This window comes from Acanthochromis polyacanthus, chromosome 16, assembly GCF_021347895.1.
Source record: "Acanthochromis polyacanthus isolate Apoly-LR-REF ecotype Palm Island chromosome 16, KAUST_Apoly_ChrSc, whole genome shotgun sequence".
Lineage (NCBI taxonomy): Eukaryota > Metazoa > Chordata > Actinopteri > Pomacentridae > Acanthochromis > Acanthochromis polyacanthus.
In genome coordinates this window covers 27,465,219-27,487,660 of record NC_067128.1, presented here as the reverse complement: position 1 = coordinate 27,487,660, position 22,442 = coordinate 27,465,219, and the positions used below count along the sequence as shown (strand labels likewise).

Here is a 22,442-nt window from a genome sequence, read left to right as displayed (position 1 = left end):
GAGAATCGCCTCAGATCTGCACTGAGGGCTTGACGTGTGTGATGTTCACATGTGATACCCTTTGTGCTTCTGTTGCTTTCTAGTGAACTGCCCTTTAATGTTTAGTTTGTCCCTCACCTTCCTAAGCTTCATTTTATCTTGGCTGCTTTGCTTTTGGAAGAGAAGTGTGTCTTTTTCCAGGAACGCGTTCTCAAAGGTAGCACAAGCCTTCCTGGTAGAGAGTTCTGTCAGCTTGCCAATTAAATCAAAGTAATTAGATTCAACGACACATGGCAACAATTAACTTCAAAGTAAGAAAATAAGAACATGGACCATCTCGTAATGAGAAACCTCTGAAAAAGCTTTTCATGATTAAAATTTGCTCCGCAGATGACACAAAAACGACATTTTTTTCTGAATTTCAAAAAGAATTCCATGGAAAGGGCAGAAAAGGGGCACTGTAGCTATACAATTAGTACAGAGAAATACATACATATTACATTTTATCATCTACAAAGTTAAAACGGGAGCAGAAAGGGGGACAAACTCTCTCCATCCCCCCTCGGTGCAGTCTGTTGAGCCCAGCTGACTGCTGGGAGTTCATGTGTCAGATGATTCTCTCTCCCACTGCACCGGCTTTGTCCAGAGGAACAAAGATGGAGAGGTTTGTCCGGGGTCGCTTCATTATGGAGGCCAAATGAGGCCTGACTGCGACGTGGATGACCTGTTTCACAAGTCGCTCTCTACACTCCTCCCTCGCTTGTCTTCGGCCTTCTCTCCTCGCTCTTCCTGGAGCTGCAACTCTTATTTCCCCTCGCCATTCATTCAACATGTAGCGAGGCCACAATCAGCCGGACAAAGGGTGTCAATTTGGCGGTGTTGTTGCGTTGCCGGGGCGGCCACTTCTGATGACGGAACTATTTGGGGGTTTGTACGGAGGCTACAGCGTGGCGGCAACATGATATGTTGTTATGAAGCTAAACTATTGACTCATGTGTGTCTATGTTTATATTTGTATTAGAGAACATTAGTCTATTGAGAGAAGGCAAAAAAGATTAAATATACTGATGGAGCTTTTCTTTTGTCAGTTTTCATTGTCTAGTGGGCAGCGGGGAGACTTAAAGTAAAGTTTTTATTTCACTACAGTTTGAACCATAAAACATGCCTGCAGGCAGGCAGGCAGGTTTGTATGTGTGTGTACTTTATTCTTTGCTTTAGAGGGAATCTCATTTTATCATGAAACTGTTTATAAGAGCAATGATGAGATCTGCTGACAATCACAACTCATGACAGCTTTGCTGATTGAAGTTAAAGAGCCCATAATATGCACATTAACTGGTCTACACTGTTATTTATTGGGGTGTATCAGAATATGTTTAGATGCTGTAAAGTTCAAAAAACACATTATTTTTCTATCTTCATGTACACCTCACAGTCTGTCTGAAACTCTCAGCTGTAGTCCATTGAAGGCCACACTCCAGCAATGCCCTGTCAGCTCTGACTGACAAAAGTGAAGAAAAGTTGGTTACGCACGGCAAAACAGGATCTATGAGTTGATGTAGCCAAAGCATCTCCAGAAAGGAAATAAAGGTCGACTATTTGGATTTGTTGGAGGGTCAAATTAGCCTCTAAACAGGTTTTATGCAAATGTATTACACGATGATGTCGAACAGTACTAGAAGAACAGCCTAGATTTCAAATGAGACATTACAGTCAGGTAAGTAGACGAGTTTTCTGAGAGAACATAGCTTCCTTTGGCATAGGCTGTTGGCTTTGTAAGTTCGCAGACCTTCAAGAAGCTACAACATACTAACGAGAAGGGGAAAACTCACAAAACAAATCATGGGCTCTTTAAGAAAAGCAGAGTATGAGGTTGCAGTAAAGCAGAACTGTGGAATTTGATTACTTTTAAAAGTAAAAGCTACATTCAAGGCATTACAAAACACTGGCTAGCTGATTACTGACGCGTGTGATCAGCTGGTTTGGATCAGAGCTGGAGGGTGTTTAAAGGTGTCGGCTTCACTGTTTGGACTTCTGGAGTCCTGCCTGCAGTGAGGAAGGCGATTCACCTCAAAACTCAGACTCCATGTCTCATTTTCTATCCACATGAGAACAACAGACAGAGCTGGCAGTCGAGTGACAAGAGTAAGAAGTAATGCCACTTTGGCACTTGAGTAATTGGCAATAACCTGCGCAAAAAGAAATAAATTCAGCTATTTTCCCATTCAAAAGCCACAATTAACTCCACAAAGCTGTGCTCTTCAAGTATTCAATAGCACTGAATGTGAACTTGTTAAGCAACAAATATACATTAAAGCAAAAGATAAGATTTCTTTAAAGCATTTTAATAAGCACCATTTTGCTAGTAAATGATTAGCTATTCATGGAGAAGTGTTTAAGATGAATTAATGAATTTAAACAGCATGAAAGGAAATCATTTATAACTGCTTTAAAGTGCTGGCATAGAAGTATGAGGTGGTCTTTTGATATAAAGTGATAAGGTCACTACAACTAGGAATAAAAAGAGATCTTCCATGCGTGTTGGTTGAGCTTTTATCTTGTGAAAAAGTGAATCTGCCCGCAGGAAGAGGATTAGCACACACATTTGTCAGCTGTAACAAACCACACACACACACAAAGCTTCTGCATTATGAAGCCCTCAGAGAAATTCAAAGCAAAAATCCATGTATTACCATGACAATAGAAAACTCTGGCTATCACAAAAAAATGTGTATCTGCTTCAAAAAAGCCCTTTATCCTGTCTGTGTAAACACTGCTGAGCTGATGTGTGTGTGATGCATCTGCACGGCAACCTGACAGAGGGTTCAAGGAGTTAGCGGCCGCAAGGGAGCAACAATAATCTTTTCAACCAGTCCAGCCATATTCAGCGTTTTTTCAACTGCCACTTGAAGAATGAATAAAACGTTATAAGTGTAGCCATCCGTTTTAATCTATTTCCAGGCTGACTCCACGCTGGATTTTTCCACTGTCTCAGGACAACTACAAGAGATGAGAAAATGTGAGAAGAGGGAAATTCACTGCCGCCGTTTTATTATTGATTTTCAGCCACGCTGCTGCTCGGTGCCTCGACCACGGCTCCTATACAGCATGAACTGTGCAGGAGGGATGCGCAGCGATAGGAGGAGTGGTGCAGTGTGTCACCACTTGTGAGCTGGAGTTTCACTTCTACAATCTATCAATCAGTCCTGTACAAAAAACTCCCATGAAGCCAAGCTAAACCCTGTTCAACACGCTAAAGCACAGGTTTACAGAGCCTTTAGGTTCCCTCAGGTGATGACTACCCATATCACTGCTGCTTTCTTTATCGTCCATCTTTTCTTGGCTCTGGAATCGTTTCATTATTCCATCATGAAGGTTATTCTGAAGCTCTTCTCTGCTCTGAAAGTCATAGAGGGATCTCTGAGAGGAGATATTAATCTGTTAGAGATTGGATATTCAGCTAATTTGATACTGAATAACATTAAAGCAGTTTTACACTTAAAAAAAGGTCAAATGAACACTCCTATAATGCTAAAGGGAGTTCACCAAGACTTGGTTTTTATTGTTTTCATCATCTGGTTAAAATAGTGGCTCTGTAGGTCAACAACCACCAACGGCTTTCTTCTATTAGTTACTACAGCACGCACCTTTTAAATCAGATTCTTATTATCCTTTGCATATTTCAAGTTGCTTAAATTAAACACTATGTAACATTCTCAGGTGATTCATTTGCACATTTCTGCCCACTGAAGGTTTTTATATTATTTTTTGTGACTTATAAACCCCTGATTACACTTAATGCTAATTTAGCTTGTAAAACTGCTTATTTTTTGTCCTGTAACACTCAATACCTACTGAATGATTTTTTTTTCCAAAATCTACATGTTATTGCTATGTTACTTTATGGCCTCATAATTCCCACTTAGTTTCACATGGAGCTAAAAATGCCAGCGAGTCACACTACAACTGATCTAATCAATCATTTCTACAAAACTCCCAACATTCAAACCGTAATCTGTATCAATGAATAATCAAATTTGCAATAAAAAGAGATGGAAATGCAAATAATTATCTCATTTAAAAATTGCATTGCCCCCAGCAGAAATAGGCTTTAGGTGCATTTAAGGTCAGGGCAGCAAAGTGGCACTGAGAGACTGGTTTGACTGACATGAGCTCAGTATACATTCTATAGTATATGAATAAATACAGAAAGGCTTACATACACAACACATTTAGCCTAAAGCACATGGAAAAGATGCATGTGAGGGAAACATGGCTGCACTGAAGGGAACTGGTATGTACTCGAGGTCCGATTAGACTCCTCTCCTCGGCAAAGCACAAACTGTGCAATTGACATCTCACCCACCAGTTAATTTTGTTGCAGCTGCTACATCTGTTTAAACACAAAAGACGAGTCTCTGCTGTGAAGACACATAAATGATGAGATTTGAGTGCAGACTTCACTATAATTAGAACTAGCTTCCAAAGATATAAATTACAGATAAAAACAACAATCCCTGAGTAGAGATTGGCGATCTGATGAGCACACATTGTGGATGATCAGGATTTATACGGTAGAGGAATGGCACAGATCTCATCCGACATGCAGCCGGGTCAAGTTGCTGTTGTGTAGTTCCTCAGTGTCATTTAGTTCTTTCTCCAGTTAGTCTCAACCTGCAGACAGACTTCAACTCCACCATCTTCAGTCCTCCTGAAAGCTGGAGGGTCACTCAAACAGAACCGAGCGTGTAGAACAAGGATGAGAGGGACTCTCAGCTGAACGACCTCAAGGATCACCACAACAAAAACCTGGCAGCTTATGTTGTAAACACAAGACAGCACAAAGAAAATCAGAAATCAAAGCATCAAAACAGCCAAGATGCAAATCACTACTTCTGGTAAGAACTTACTGCATGAAATCAGAGCAAAAACAGAATTAAAAGATTTGTATACTGACTTGACAGGCTTTGCATCCAATAGGGATACACCGATATGGGTTTTTTTAGGGCCGATACCAATGTCCATTGTTGGCAATCAAGAAAGACCAATAATTGATATTTGGAAGCAATACACATCAGACATTAGATGTTTTAACAACATTTGATAGCAGAGAACCTGTGGGCTCTTCACTAAGAAAGGTGGCTATAACTGAATATGTACAATAGAAATAGGAGTAATTCAATTAGGACGCTCTCCTCTGTTTAATCAACTCAGTTTGATCTGTTTGTCTCTTGCAGTTACATGTGCTTTTCTTCATTTTCTCAATCTTTCATTGTTTTATGACTTTTCTTGTTCACTAAGGTTTATATACTAAAGCATACTAATTCTTGTTTTCCAGACTTTGTTTCAGGATAATTTGTCAGTGCCTCATAACTTAGCCGCTAGCCGTAGCGGCTTTGTGGACACAGTTTGTGTTCCTTGTTGTGACATTTCTTATATCAGAGAGTGATGACAGGCAGAGAGAGGAGGCTGCACAAGACCTGAAGTAGTACATTTAATCTATCAATAAAAATACCAATACCTACAATCAGAAAAATGTTAAATATCAGCCACAACAGTCAGTCAGACCGATAATCAGTCTATCCTTATTATCCAGATAACATAAGCACAACTAATCATGCGATTCCGAGAATTAAACTAAATCTGAGAAGAGATTTGTGATCCAGATCCTGATTTTGCCCTAAAAGATTGGGTAATTATCCACCCCAACAACTGGGCAAACTCAACTCACTGATAAAGACAGTGAGATGTAGTAGAAAGCCCCAGAAACAGCAAAAAAAATGGACTTGAGAGTACTTTGTCAAACTGTTAATTTAAAGTCAACAAGAGCTTTTGACACTCAAAACTATATCTGAGACACTGAACTGATCTCCTACTGCAAGTATTGTGTCAATTTTCACCTCACTAAATCGCCATTTTAGCTTAGAAAATAAAATAAAAATGCCTCTGCCTCACATTCACCTCCTCTCCTCTACTGTCGTCCCCGTTTCTCCTCACTGTGTGCTGACCACCGGAGCTGAAATGGCACAAACATAATCTCAGAAGAAGACAAGTGAGGGAGGAGAGGGGGGGAGACAGGGGAGACGAAAAGGGAGAAGTTGGCAGGCCAGAGCAGAGAAATGCACATTCATGAGCTGTCATGGCTCATCATGCTGGTCCGGCCTCCCGCTGGCGAATCACACAGATGATCGCATCGAGGGCATGCAGCTGGTCGGAGCTTCACGACGGCCAACACGATCTGTGGACCAACTCCGAGCGCAACATTCAGGAATGGAAACACAGAGACAGAAGCTCACACACCGAAACACACAGCGGCAAACACACAGAAAAAACTGTGAGCACAGGTAAGACCGAGGTGAAAAAGTGAGGCCTTCCAGAGGACGACGGGTCACAGGTCAGAGATAAAACCACACAAACCGAATATGAGGAGGATCCTGTTTATTTCTGGAAATGACGCTACATGTGGTTGGAATAAATGACTGTAATACGAAGAACGAGTCGAGTTTTTGCATGAAAAGTTAGTTAAATGTGTTTTTGCATGTAAGATTCTTCAGCTATTATAGTTTGACATTTTTCAAGACCAAAGAGATGCTGAAGAATGAGTATGTGCAGTTATTTCTAAAATGAAAACAAAAAATCTGAAGTCATGCCAGTAGGACCTGGATGCTGCAGTCTTTATTATATATCACAGTGTAAATACGTTGAATAAAATAACATTCAATGTGGCTGTTTTCAGAGCTTTATTAGCATATTTAATGGTGATAAACCATTAAAATTTCAGTATTTCCAACTGGAACTGTAACAATTATCCAAATTATCACTTCAATGGTGACCTATTAAATACATAACCAGCTCATTTGAGAATCAGTTACTCTGTTTGAGTAATATTTTTAGGAAAAGTACAAATTTTATGACATTCAGTTGTGCTTCATTCGTTGACATTAAGTTGAATATCTTTAGGTTATGGACAAAACAGTCATGTGTCATCTTGACCTGTGAGAAACACCGATCAACATTCTTCACCATTTTCTGACATTTTACCTCTAAAGTTTCCAAGAGCTTCACATATAGAAGAATGTTTGTTCTTTTTTTAAAAAATAAATTGTCAAATTAAATGGTCCTGTAGCCAAAACTACTTTAATAAGTTCAGGTTTAACTTCATGTTCTGAAACCGCCAGCTGCAACTTTAGCATGACCGTAGGGCGGCTCTGAATTTGTACGAGACAGAATACAAATACCATGAGCAGCTATTGAAAGCTTTAATCCAGTTCAGCTCCATTCCTGGAAACATTCACTGTACTATGAGACTGTCCCACAGTTTGCTAATGTTGGAACTTAAAAGGAGAATCCTGGTTTTCTTCAACCTGGTAAATTTCCATTATTGTAGATATTGATGCTCTTGGTGTCGTGTTATTTCTGCCGCCTTCAACTCTGATGTGGAAATTTTGGAATACAACATTCAGCGGATACAATTACATGAATCAGTTTAAACTAGTGGTGGGATGCGATAAAAAAATTAATGTAATTAATTCAAGACTGTGTAATTAATTAATCACGATTAATCACATTTTGGTCAAATAGTACTATTTGATACAATAAGAAAAGTTTTTCATTTTAAAAAAAATTGGTTGATAACTGAATCGATGAATAGACATAAAATGTTTGTTTCATATATATTCATCTGTGCATTTTTTATCTGTCCACTACATTCACAGATTACTGCAAACTCAACGTCGAATTATAGTGATTATATTCAACATTCTAAGACTGTTTGTAAACTCAAGCACTGTCAGTGTCTTGAAAGTGGTCTGTTGTGGGCTGGCTACAGGACTGTAGCAGGACTGTCGTAACTAACATTAGCTCTGGTGCTAACAGCAACATGTTTTGCACTGATGTGATACTGTCAGTTTGAAGTGCTGCGGTTATAAGAAAACTCTTTATTGCACAATTTGCACACAACCACGTTTTTATCCAAGCTGCCATTGGGAAGTTTCATACAAAAAAACTTTCCACTTAACAAGCTCAATGCTTTCTTGTCTTCCATCACTGTTCACCAAACTTTCTTGTGCACTGACATCACTCAGTGCACCCTGTGCATCTTCTTCGCAGCTGGAAAACAGAATTCAGGTTCATTACTGCCACCTAGAGGGCTGGAGTGTGTGTATCAGTGTTACTAGTGTGCCAGAAATTAGGGAACAGAGAAAGGTGTCATTAAATGCACACCTTCTTTAAACGCGTTACTTTTTTCTGTAGTTAATTAATCGAATATTAACACACTGAAGTCCCATCCCTATTTTAAGCATTAGGTAAATACAGAAATTACTCAATTTGGTAAGAATGGACGACATAGTGTTCAAGTCCAGCTTTTCTTCCAGCTTGTTTTGGGAAGGTGAAACATCACAAGCAGCATTTACCAAGAATTCCACAGCTGAGATTTCTGCCGTCCATGGACACATGGACATTTTCCAAGTGTGCCATCATCAGGTCCTGCAGCTGGCAGCAACAGTTTTCCTCCTCAGTCAGCAGCACATCAGCGAGTGCAGAAACTCCACCAGTTTACCAGAGTTTATAATCTTTCTGCCATCGTCTCCATCCTCGCAGTCAAAGTCAGCCTCACGCAGTAAACCAGTAAGTTTAAATCACCAGACGTTCATCCTTGAATGGAGATCCTTAATGCGGGTAGCAAAATGTGCATTTAACTCCAGTCAGACTGAAAACAAATGTTTAAAATTATTCATGTAGAAATCGTCTTTCTTCAGAAAGTTGCAGGGAGCTCATGCTAATTGCCTCTCTAAAGGCCGTTCACCAGCTGTTTTCTGTGAATCCTCATTTCCTTGAATCTCTACAGCAGAGGTGAAGAGTGCAAAGTTAGCAGGACACCTCTTAGCCGCATTAATGGGAAATGTGTCAGATTGAAATAGATTTCTTTTTAAAGCTTTCCAATGAATTCAGATCACTATGTATGCTGATGAACTGCACATGAGCACAATTCACAGCAGGTTTTGAGCATGTGTGTTGAAGGACGTATAGACAGTACATTTATCAGTGCTGTCTCTCTGACAGCCATCTGTCCACGCAGTCTGTCCCACACTCACACTCACATTCAGCTCAGGAGGACGTCGCCTCATGGGTGACAAATGTTTCAGAGCTGAACCTGCCCTCAGGTGCAGAAAACCCACAGTGAGGCTTCACAACATTCCTCGTCCCAGCAGGTGATGTCAGTGGCAGCAGCTCTCCAAACCCACAGGAAGGCGAAGACGAAGCCTCACAGGTTAAACACACAATCCTCCCGTCAATCACACACACCGACAGAAATACTCGGAGCTCCGCAAACACGTTTTACTGCTGTGAACTGTGGATGCTGATATTTTCCTTCATCTTCAAGGTGTCTTATCTGTACAAAAATACAGTTAAAAAAAGTCAAGATTATACTGAATGCTATAATGTTCAGCAACTGTAAAACCTGTGAAAATTATAGTTTATTGTAAAAAAAATATCTGTTAAATATTTAAAGTTTTAGTTCATTTAAATAGTCACACATTGTAAAAGAATAAATTACTGTTTGCATTTGAATACTATTTGACGTGGACATTACTACTGTAGCTTTGTCCATTTCTTTTCTTATTATTTTTTACAGTCAACTTCAACATGCAAAGTTGATTTTACCAGATATATAAATGTGTAAAATAACAGTTTTAAAAATTCAGTGCAATTTATGATAATTATTATACAGAACTTTTCTTTCAAATGACATCAAATATCTGTAAAATAGCTATATACAGTGGGTACGGAAAGTATTCAGACCCCTTGAAATTTTTCCCTCTGTGTCATTGCAGCCATTTGCCAAAATCGAAAAGTTCATTTTATTTCTCATTAATGTACACTCAGCACCCCATCTTGACAGAAAAAAGAGAAATGTAGAAATTTTTGCAAATTTATTAAAAAAGAAAAACGGAAATATCACATGGTCAGAAGTATTCAGACCCTTTGCAGTGACATTCATATTTAACTCACATGCTGTCCATTTCCTCTGATCCTCCTCGAGATGGTTCTGCTTCTTTATTGGAGTCCAGCTGTGTTTAATTAAACTAATTGGACTTGATTAGGAAAGGCACACACCTGTCTATATAAGACCTTACAGCTCACAGTGCATGTCAGGGCAAATGAGAATCATGAGGTCGAAGGAACTGCCCAAGGAGTTCAGAGACAGAATTGTGGCAAGGCACAGATCTAGCCAAGGTGACAAAGGAATTTCTGCAGCAAAATCTGAATACTTTCCGTACCCACTGTATTTCTGATTTAAATATTTATTTAAATAGTGTAATTTCACAGTCACTGAAAAAGAACAAATTACCGTTTTAAAAAACACAGATGTTTTAATGTGGACATTATCTACAGCTTCGTCACATTTTTTACAATTAATTTTTAAATTAATCTGTTTTTTTTCAGTGATTTTAGAAGATAACAGAAACTTAAAAAAAAAGAAAAAATCTGTAAAATAACAGTTTAAGAAATTATCTACCCCTTTTCAGTCCTTATTATGCATGTTTTTAAATAATGGTAAAAATGACATAACAGTATTTTTGCTGATAGACATATAATAAAAATAATCAAATAGTCAAAAACAAGGAAAAATACTGATTTTTAACGTGGACATGAGTTTAAATTTTGGTTTGTTTCTTGATACTTTTTTTGTAATTTTATTATATATTATATGCAATTTAACAAAACAAGTGAAATCTGTAAAATGACCACCCATACTTTTTTTAAAAAATTACGTTTAAAAATTAACAACTTTTTTTGTTTGGTTGTCTTTTGTTTTTTTACAGTGTAGCTACAATTAACACGGCCAACATTGAAGAATTATATTATCAGCGAACGTGAAGCCACAGTTTCATGACCATGAAGACATAAAATAGAGTGCAGCCATGGCAGGTGGGTGTGATCTTGTGTGTGAAAAGTAGGAAAGAAGTGTGAGTGAGAAGCTGCTGTTAATCTGGTATCACACCTTCCTTTTTAGATCTACGATGGAAGCGACACAAGAACCAGAGGAGGCTGATCTTCCCCAGGTCAGAGCTGCTCAACAACATCCATCGTACATTTCTGGATGGTGTTTGGCATTTACTCCGAGCACAGCTGCACAAACATGAATCTTCACCCTTAAACTGTCACACTAGCCTAGCCGCGCTAGACAACCCACGGCAATGAATTTAATTCTCTGTCAGGGTGGGTCGAGTTACCCTCCATAAGGCTCGAGGTTGGATTCTCCTAAAACTGGCCGGACGAATCACCATGAAGTGTAGAGTCAGAAGGTGGGCGTAACTAAGTGACGACAGAGGCGCGACGATTCTGACAGAAACAACCGGAAACAACTAGCCTAGCCGCGCTAGACAACCCACGGCAACGAATTTAATTCTCTGCCAGGGTCGACATCAAAAACGACAACAGGCGTTGAGCTCCATTAGCACCGACTCTGAATAATCTTTCTGTTAACATGTCTGTAATATACTTGAGCTTCACCCATTGACTGTATAAATAAGGCTTCACCGAACTACCGCATCCTCTGATTTCCGGTGCTCTCGGAGCCTATTCGTTGCGTTGATTGGTTGTATACCTACCCAATTGCTGCAGAGTGATTTGATAGACAACCTTTTAGCCCGCCTCCCTCCCTGTCGAGCGTGCCTAGACCCTTGCGTCTTCAGAGCATGGGTCTAGCGCAGCTAGGCTACTGTCACACAAGATATGACAGCTTTTAGTGAATATTATGGAAACCTACGAGGCTTGTTTGAAGCAATTATATGCACTTTCTGTTTGCAAACTGCTGATTCAGTAACCAGAAGAAAAGTTCATCTTTACACTACATGTATGTAATATGTACATGATTGTCCAACAGCATTAATGTTTAACCTTCTTGGCAAAAGTCACAACATTTGAAGTCTAATTACCTCTAAGCTGATGCCAGTCACAGCTTCCCCAAAGGCAACGTGTCAGACGAGCCTTGTTCTTTCTGCAGCACGTTAGTCTGCAGAGATATGATCAATGAGCCGAGCTCCAGTTTCAACTAATCCTTCTGATCTCATGTTCTGACGTATTGACGTATTCTCCTGTAATTCATATTCCGTCAGTAAAGTGAGCTCAAAGACCAGCGGTTACACTCACTAATACTAGCTGGTTTCTGTGGGAGGAAGGAGGTTATAAGCAGCCATTTACTGTGAAGAGAGAGCCTGAAATTAACACAGGCTTAGAGCAGAAATAACCTTGAAACCGCAAGCATGCGACATAATACGATACAGCAGTTGAGCCACACATCCCTTCATCTGAGAATCAAATAGTCAGCCTGAACTGGTGACTCCTGTTCAACTCAGGCTGCAAATAATGGCTACTTTTATTGTTAATCATTCTGTTGGCGAGTTGTTTGGTCTTAAAAAAAATGTCAGAAAATGGTGAAAAAATGTAAACTAGTGTCCCTCAAATGTCTTGTTTTGTCCACAACACAAAGACATTCACTTCACTGTAACATGTTGTACATAGCATAGTGTAAATAACGAACTTTCCTGCTGCTTTTACACTTCTGGATCGATGCTAAACTGCATTTCTTTCTCTTAGTACTCGGTGCAATGACAATAAAGTTGAATGTAATCTGATCTAGATGAGGAAAAAAAATAAATACAGACAATTTGAAAAGCTGAAATCAGCACATGAAGACATTTTTCTTAAAAAAACACAAAGTCATAAATAAATGAGCATAAAAATTGACAACTAATCCATGATTCAAATACAGTCATTAAAAAAACTCACTGGTGCTATTTACACAATAGAATAGAATAGAATAGAATACAATTTCTTTAATTGTTATTGGACGGTGTGCAACAAAATTTAGCAGCAATCCTCTCACTGCAAGTGTCAAGTACAGTATTGGGATTCTTTTAAAGATAGCTCATTTAAAATATTGGGAATTATATATTTAAAAAATGTAGTTTAACTGATTGTGCACTTCTTGTTATTGCACATTGCTCAATATGTACAAAAATAATGGCTTAGTAGTGCACATGCTACATACATACAAGGTGCAGTTGTATGTAAACATGTGTAGCTTCAATAAATATTAAATTCAATATTCCCTGTTCAATCATTTGTCTGTGAATTCTAAGAACCAGTACCTTTGCGAGTGACCTAAAAAGCACTTTCTGGGAGGAAAATCTGACTTTATCATTGCCCAACAAGACTGGATAAAGTTGTGTGCTGGGCCCGCTGTGTTTATAATGAGCACAATCCCCCGGTGGCACAAATGTTTACCAGTCAAACTGCATTGTAAGTGCTTTACTCGCCAACCGCCTCCCTTCAAAGCAACAAAATCCCCCTAAAAAAAAACTAGTCGGGAGGGCCGACAAATGCCATGCGAGAGAAAAGAAGAACGGGGGTAATTTCTCAGGCTGGTCTGTAATATCCTGAGTGTCCGTGGAGTGACTCACCACAAAAAGACGGGAGGAAGGAGCATCGAGTTAAACACGAGTATCAGTCAGCACGAATTAAACACAGAGGACATGATGCCGTTTGAATCACCGGGTCAGAGAGGACACCGAGAGCGATTGAAGTGAATGAGTAACGCTCCCTTTGTAGCTTATCGCTGAGACATCCTCGAGCAAGGCACTTAACCTCCAGCGGCGGCGGCACAACAGCAGACGACTGTTGTGGAAAGAAGTTAGTCAACAGGACATGACTTTCATTGGTATTTTCTGTCTCTATGGTGACAAAAACTGAAAAATACCTTAAAAATACATCAAAAACTGTCTATGTCAGCCAATGTTTTTGTGCATACATTTAGTTATATTGCAAAGAGAAAGTTATGTCAGTGTTTTTTAAGGGACTAATGTGCTGCAAACAGTGATAATGGAGTCTGAACAAACTGTGTGATAATGTTTCTAAATTACCCCAAACATCTTTTTCTGTATTATGTTTCTTAAAAAGAAAGAAATGGCTGAAAAAATCCATCCACCCCAACCTCGATCCTACGTAGAGTTCGTGCCTTTTAACTAAGAGACTGTTGTGGAAAGACGGTATTCGACAGTACATGATTTTAACTGGTATTTTCTGTCTTGACAGCCCAAAAAATTTGAAAAACACCTTAATATACACTTAAATGAAGGTGGATTTTGCACTACAAACACTTAGAGCTCAGAGTCAAGCCTTTCTCTGTAGTGATTCAGCAACAATCCTTGGGAGAACTGCTTCAAACACAAACCGTGATTACTTTCCTCCTTGGGTTGACTTTACCTCAACAAACAGTCATTCAGCAGACGGTTGAAACATAAGACGCGAGATGTGAGGGGATGAAACTCATCTGGGACGTCAAATGGATGGAAATTTCAGAAAAAGAAAACCCTGGCTTGGAGGAGACTGAGGCTTTTTTGGTGCAGACTGAAGGGGGGAAATGAGAAAGTGAGATTAAGGTTGGATTGGCAGAGGGAGGGAGGAGAGCAGGGAGATGAAGAGTGCGAGGAGCAGATGGTGGCGGGAAGCCAGCCGCGATCAAAATCTTCCCCAAAAAACTTCAAAGGGAAATCACTGGAGCACAATAACTTCATTCTCCTGTCCTATTTTGCATGCAGTTAACATTTTATCCTTCAATCCACCAGCAGCAAAACAAACCGCATGATGCGACTGCAGGGAAGAAAGTCGATCGGATCAACTCTTCCAGCTGATTAGTCAGTTTTAATTATATCTTCCTGACATTTTATATGAATTATTCAACATTAGAATTATCACAAGGCACATCAATAGCAGTGAGACTGCAGGGAAACTTTCCTGCACTTCAATGGGGACAATCATACAGAAAAGAGGAGATTTATAAACTTAATAGCCTCCTCTAAAAGGTCATAAAAATGATTTTGGCATCAAAATGGCTTATAATTTCTTCAGTCTGGATGCAGCCTTGGGAACACTTTTCTGTGTCACTAAACTTGTGATCAGTCTGTGTGATAAAAGAGGCAAAAGAGACCAAATTTGCCTCCAGAGTCAAGCTACCAATCCCACAAACCGCTCCAGAGGGTCGATTTATTCTCGCAAGAGGACAAAGCAAGTACTGTAACTCTGGAAGCCTGGGAGTCATCACTGAGGACTGCTATACTGACATTAACTGAGAATTAGGTTATTATGCACATTGGTAATGAAGTCATAGTTCTTGTAATGATATTTCATCCGGATGATGCATTAATGTGTCCTGTAAAGGAGAGGAGGGCATTCTTTTAATATCACTCTCTGTCAACAGCCCCCATTGAGTAAAAGGAGTCACTGACTGTATCTTTAGCCGTCTAAATCAATGTAAAGAACACATTTATTCTAATTTGAAATTAGCCCCAGGCTGACCTCATTAATATCTCATTTGGATGGGATACTATCACTGGCCGCGGTCCAACTTAAACTCATGAGGGACCGAGGGCGTTTCTCTGCACATAAACCGTTCCTCCGGTGCAGCGGTCAGATTAAAACGTTCCAGGCTGCGCGGCCTCGACTCCCGTCACTCATCGGTGGCGTGAACCTGCGGCGCCTGGGAGGCACGAGGCCTTTCAGCAGTTGTCAAGGCTTGTTACCATGACACTTCACAGCCCCGTCGCCCTGACGATGCTGTTTATCAAACAGCCAGAGATTAGCTGACATCAGCGGTACGTGTGGCCTGACACGACACAGGGAAATAAACTGACCAGCAACATATACGTTCTGTTTCTGGTGTTCCAGGAATGTGCTCTGGCCACGCATCTTTGACCTTCACAGGGACAAAACCAGCTGATAAATATCTGCTGGGGCCAGAGAGTTTGCTTGCAATACCAAAATTCTTTATCATGTTTTTAACCCCTGCTGATGATGCACTGAGAGGCCCTTCATTGCATCTGCAGTATGTGGGGTTCTGTGCAGTAACACAATTCAAATCAAGCACATTTTGGTCGCTTTAGTAGGGATTTATATTCATTTATATCTGCAGAAGTTCTCCCCGGTATTACAACCACACAATGTACCCCTATTGAGTTTGTGGCCTCTTACAAATACCTCAGCATCACAATTGATGATAACCTCTGTTTTAAAACCCACATTGAAAATCTTTTAAAGAAATTGAAATTAAAGTTGGGTTTCTTTTTCAGGAACAAATCCTGTTTTTCTTTTAATGCCAGGAAACGGCTTGTTGCTGCCATAGTTGTTGACTATGGAAATGTTGCTTACATGAATGCCTCAACCCATTCCCTCAAACTGTTGGATGCTGTTTATCATGGAGCACTTAGATTAACGGACTGTAAACCTCTCACACATCACTGCACTCTATACTCCCTGGTTAACTGGTCATCACTGTCCACACGCAGACTTCACCACTGGTATCATTTTATGTACAAATCAATCCTTGGTCTGCTGCCCACATATTTATCCCCTTTCATGCCACGTAAACAATTCAGTCATAGTCTACGTTCCCAGGACTTTGTTACTTTCACATTTTACCTTCATTGCTTGGCGCTTTGCACACTCATTTTATTGTCTATGTTGTGTTTTAATGACCCTGTTTGTCTGGAACCTAGTGCTGTATTGTATTGTTATATTGTCTAGTGTAGGTCCCTTGATGTTGTTTGTCAGTAACTCAATGTTGTCTTGTACTATTTAAGGACAGGTCTCTCTTGGGAATGAGACTTAGTGTCTCAATGAGACTACCTGTTTAAATAAAGGCTAAATAAAATAAAGATATCTAATGATGGAGTGTTTGTGTACCAGTAAAACAAAGAAATCTGGGTTTTATCCCTACAGAGAGGAATTTTTGGTGCCCCTAAAAGAAGTTGTAGCCAGCACCACAGAGAACTTATCAGTGTCAAACTTAAAAGAAGAGAGAGTTTTAAAAAAAAGACTCCACCATGTGTTCACTGGGATTCACTTACTGAGGGATAAAATACATTTTTGTTGATAAAATAAACAAAAATAACAAGAATATTCACAGATTTCTGTAAAACAAACACAAACTCATCACCTTCACTGCACACAGACCAAGCATGCTTACTGTGACAGCAATCATTCTTAAAAAAGCCTAATTTGAGCCAAAAACATCTAAAAATGTACATTAAACTGAAATATAGGATAAAAGGCAAAATCTTCTTAGTATCCAGCTTCTTAAACGCTGCTTTTTTATGTCATACAAAATAGTAAACAGAGCACATTTGGCTTTTTATAGACTAAGGATTCATCAGAAAAACATTTGGCAATTGATTAATAATGAAAATAACTTTTAGATGCAGCCCTAAAAATGGAGAAACATGCAGTTAAGTTTTTTAGAGAGCGGTTCTGGTTTAAAAAAAATAGACTACTGGCTTAAACAGTGGCCCCTGTGTTAAAGTACTGTGTCTATCCACCCCAATCTTCTCCCTATACAGACTTTGGCTTTAAAATATAACTTGACTGATACTGGACTTTTGGGCAATACCAATTTTATAGTGTGAGAAACACTGACTCTGCAGAACTCTCTGCTACATGTGCTACAGACAGTAAGAATGGAGTCAGAGCTGCTGTGCTGGACAAACTCTGTGATGACACCATTTCTACATTTTTTTTGTAACCTGTTCTTAAAAAAGAAACAAATGATTGAAAAAAAACAATGACTACTGGTTGGAACAGTGGTCTCTTGTGTTAAATTCTGAGATTTTGTCAACCCATCCATCCACCCTAACCTCTCCCTATACAGATTTTGCGGCTTTCCACCAAGAGCCTGGCCTATACCGGCTTTTGAAGTCAGAGCTGCTCTGCGAGACAAACTATATGACAATGCTGTTTCTAAATTAAAGCAAACATCTTTTTCTGTACAGGGTGTACACAGAAAATCTCATTAACTATCATGTTTTGGCCTCCATAGAGTAAATATTGCTTTGTCGAAAGAAGAAAAAGTTGAGCTGGTACTTCTCAGTGAACATGAAGAATGGACATATCGAACGACAGGGTGAGGGTTAGGGTTATGGAAGTGATTTTTTGGGGCTAGCATGAATTGTAGCCACAACCAATTCTTTAGTTTCGGCTGATACATGGGGTTTGTCGATGACACTGCTCATTTCTTTAAACTTTTTAACCACCTTCACCACCGCTGCCAAGTGGAAACCTCCTTGGATGACTTGCATTAAATTCATCTGCAATCTTTCAATATGTCCATCCTTCATGTCCACTGACAAGTACCAGTTCAACTCCTTCTTCTATAGACAAAGCCATATTTAATCTGTGGAGTCAAAAAAATTATAGTTAAAGATGAGTTCCTATGTGTCCAGACTTTAGGGACACCCTGTATTATGATTCTTGAAAAGAACAAAAGGTTGAAAGAAAGCAATGACGACTGATTTCAACAGTGTTCTCCTGTGTTAAAATCCCATTTTTGTCAACCCATCCATCCACCCTGACCTCCTCCCCATACAGATGTTATACATGGTCCATTTCAGACAACATATACGTCATTACTGATATATCAATGACAGGCCACCTTTTTAATGATTAATAGTCAACTACACTGCAAAGTCACAATAGACATAACTATAGGTTGCTATGAGCTGCTTTTACAAATGGTTTATGGGGATGTTTATGCCTAAATGAAGTCTACCAACTCAACATAAGTCAGCTGTGTCAACACATAGCACCAAACTGGCAACCCAACACTCATCTCCACAAGTACTGAATAGCCACTGGACAGGTCACAGCACACTGACCATGTGGGCACAACTTTATGACACACAAACAGCCACAAGTGTCCGCCATGAGTCAGCTCGGAGCAGCTGAAGCCGCCACTCGCTCACACACCTGTTACACACTGCAGATACTTCAATGTATCCCCTCTGGACACACAATTCTCCCCACGAGAAACAGCAGAGAACACAACTTGTGCTTCAAAGCGACACCAGTCTTCACTCCAGTCTGCTGCCATCAGTGGTTTTGGCGATGTTCAATTTCAACACTGCTCCATTCTGAGGACAGATATGCTCTGAGACACATAAGAAGCTAAAAAAAAACAGCTAATGAGAGAGTTGTTAAAAAAGTATGAGAAAGATGAAAAGTAAGTGGCTTCCATTCTGGGACATGGACGCAACATGCGGCTCTTTGAAACAACCAAAGCTATTGTTAACCACAGTTTGAGTTTGGCCCACAGAGAGATTCCAACAGCTGGATCCAATTAAGGGCTTTCTTAAAGGGGGCAGGCCTCATCCACACTGTATGTCTCACTTCATAACCCACATACGACGCGAGATAATGGGTGAAACAAAAGAAAATGAAGATCGCACACTTCTGTGGAAGCTTTTTTTGACATTTGAGTTTTGTCTGAACATCACTGCAGAGGCATTCAAGAGGAAACATCTGAGAAAAGCTTCTGTGCTGTGTCAAAACAGAATCACGTAAAAACCTTTCTGCCTCATCAGCAACCTCAGGCGCTCTTAAGGACACATTCCTGTGGGGAAGGAAATTCTGCACAAACTAACAAAAAACAGCTTAAAATGATGGTTCTGCCAGCTTTCAGGCACGATGATGTAACTAAACAAGGCCAACTCCAGACCTTCGGTGGTAAAATAACAGTGTGGCTGTCAAAGAAGCGTTAGGAACCTCAAGGCATTTGCAACAATAATGTTACATGAGATCTAGAATTATGGAAAAGACAACCCAGTCTGCACAGTACGATGTTCCAATACAACGAAACTGCATTCTGGATAGTGTTTTGAGGAAAACGCATGTTTGTTTCTAATCTTTGCCATTTATTTTACAGGCGTTCTTTTTTGGCAAACCAACCACATATTAGATGGGGCAGAACTTGCCACCCTGGTAACCAAGAAAATCGAGGAAAAACTACAAACATGTTGCAAAAGGATTGTATTTTAAGCCAAACCAAACCCTAAGCAAGTATTTTCAGCGGCTTCACTTAACCAAGCTTCTAACTTTAAGAATGTACATGTTGCATGAGACATCACTGGGAATAAAGCAACTCAAATTCTACAGCATTTGCAAAGTTTTCCTCTCCAGTATTGAAACATTCAGCAGTCCACATTAATATAGAGCCTTTATCTTTAACCTACGCTTCCGAACAATTTAAAAGTGTATTTTTCATTCACCCAACAATAGTGCTAGAGTTGCCATGCAATTTGGTAGCCTCTCACTGGGAGCAACTTGGGGTTCAGCATCTGGTACAAGGAGAATTTGGTCATGGAGGCGACGGGGATCAAACCGCCAACCTTGCTATTAGACAACAACCCACTCTACTACCTCAGCCCAGCACTAGTCCTACACATTTAGTCCATTTCTAGTCATTGATAAAACCCCTCAAAACCCACCTGTGTGTATCTAAATGACCTACTTAGACCATAATTTTCATGAAAATGACATTTCCTGCCGTAACATGACATAAATGTAACTGTACACCCAACTCTGATCCAAGTTTTAAACTGTTGTTTTAAAGGTGTCTTCTGTGCTAAAGTCCACGTTTTGTCAACTCATCCATCCACCCCAACCTCCTCCCTATACGCACTTTGTGGCTTTAAACCAAGAGTCCGACTAACACTGGATGATATATATATGTAAGCCTACATCCAACTCTGACTCAAGTTTTAAAATGTTGTGTCAATGGTGCCCTCTGTGCTAAACTCCCATGTTTTGTCAACTCATCCATCCACCCAAACCTCCTCCCTATATGGACTTCCGGGGCCGTTGACTAAGAGTGTGACTGATACCACATGGAATAAAGTAACTCTACACCAAGTTTGTAACTGTTGTGTCAATGTATTTTTTGTGATAGACAAGCTTTTGATGGCGTCTTATTGTCAATGCTTCATCACACATTTAAATTTTATTAGACAATAAATACTGAACTGAAACTTGACTTTAAAGCATCATATTGCATATCAAATATCTGTCAGAAAACTCGCAATTACAGATTTTTTTTAATATAAATCATGCTGTTTTAGTGGCAAGTAGTAATGCTGGAAGTGATTCAGCCACACATGGTCGAACTGATTCTGAAGAATAAGGATACAGAAATTCCCATCCTTGCTTGGTTCTTAAAATTTAACACCTCCAAAGCTGGAATCTGTGTTTTGTAAGACGGGCAGGCTGCCTATTTCACTCATTCTTGCATCCAAAAAACTCCATATGGACACATTAACAAGGTAAAATGATGGATTTTTACTGGAGGGGGTCTGTTTTACTCAATTTGGTGTCACTGTTCCACCTCAGAAAGTAACCAGCATCATGTTCTATGGGAAATAAAGACTCCATCCATGTTACACAACAGGCAGCAGCACATACAAGCGCCTCAGACTTAACATGTGACCCAGTGTCAGACGTTACATCCAACCTGGTGTAGAATGAAGCTGTAAAAGGTGTGTCCTCAGTGCACCTCTGACATGTGTCATCAAGTATCTGTATAGATTTATGTCTGCAAAAGACTTGGACAGACTGATTGATGGATGTTCTCCAGCCATTTCTCCATGCCATTTCTCCTGTACATGAAAGCAAGTGTGGCAATCATAATGTGGCATTCAAAAAATAAATAAATATGAAATAAAAAATGCCACCCCATCACCAGTGCTGAGAGATAATCCCTCTTAGTCAGTGTGGGAGTAGCAGCAGCAGGAGCGAACGAGCGCCATTCCCAACCCATGCACGTCCACTAATGCAGCACAAACTGAGGCTGTCGGTGCAATAAAACTGGCAAAATTCACCCCTAGGACAACATGACACTGCATGCAGACACTGCAAACCCCACAGCGTGTCCCTGAAGCAGCCGTGGAGCCACTTACACACCAGAATTCATATATAAAAACGGCATTTCACAGCAACATATTCGTAGTTTTCCACCGATCAGACACTTCTCTCGTGTTATTTCACACCGAAGAACAACCAGCAGCCTCTTACCTCATGGTGAAAGTGTTGTCAGGCCAAATATATCACCGACTCCTTCGACGACGGCGGAGTTTGTTGTGTAGTTTTTCACAGAAGTTCACGGTTTCGACGCTACAGGCGACCAGATGAATGAGAGGTTTCACAGTTTGGAGGCTATCCGGCAAAAGTAGAAAAAATGGAAAAGAAAAAAAAAGAAAATGAGGATGTAAAAAAAAGGAGAAGAAACAGTCCGATCCTACATGATCCAGAGCATCGCGGCTCCGCTGGTGGTGGATGAGTCACTGGAAACAAAGTGGGAGAATCGCAACGTTTGTCGGCTCTTTCTGACGCGCTCGGCTCGGTGCGGTGCGCCGCTCTGCCGCCGCTCCGCTGCCGCTGCCTGCTGGCTGCAACACGTGCTGCGTTCATGGACACTCCGGCAACTCATACTTCAACAGCCTGCAGCTGATAAAACACAACTATTTCTGCAACACCCAGAAGTGAGAACATATCACTCCATTTCTTAGGTCCCTGCACTGGTCTTCTGTTAACTATAGACTCGAGTTTAAAGCCCTACTTATTGTCTATAAGCCTCT

At 40.1% G+C, this 22,442-nt stretch overlaps 1 protein-coding gene across 1 annotated transcript in view; it reads right to left on the bottom strand.

Annotated features, from left to right (window-relative positions):
• enah (ENAH actin regulator) overlaps positions 1 to 22,254 on the bottom strand; it is a 186,654-nt gene extending 164,400 nt beyond the window's left edge. Inside the window, exon 1 of the mRNA XM_051960665.1 lies at positions 21,880 to 22,254. Within this exon, the coding sequence (XP_051816625.1) occupies positions 21,880 to 21,884 (5 nt within the window). The 5' untranslated portion in view covers positions 21,885 to 22,254. The remainder of the gene's footprint in view (positions 1 to 21,879) is intronic.
• Positions 22,255 to 22,442: the final 188 nt, after the last annotated feature.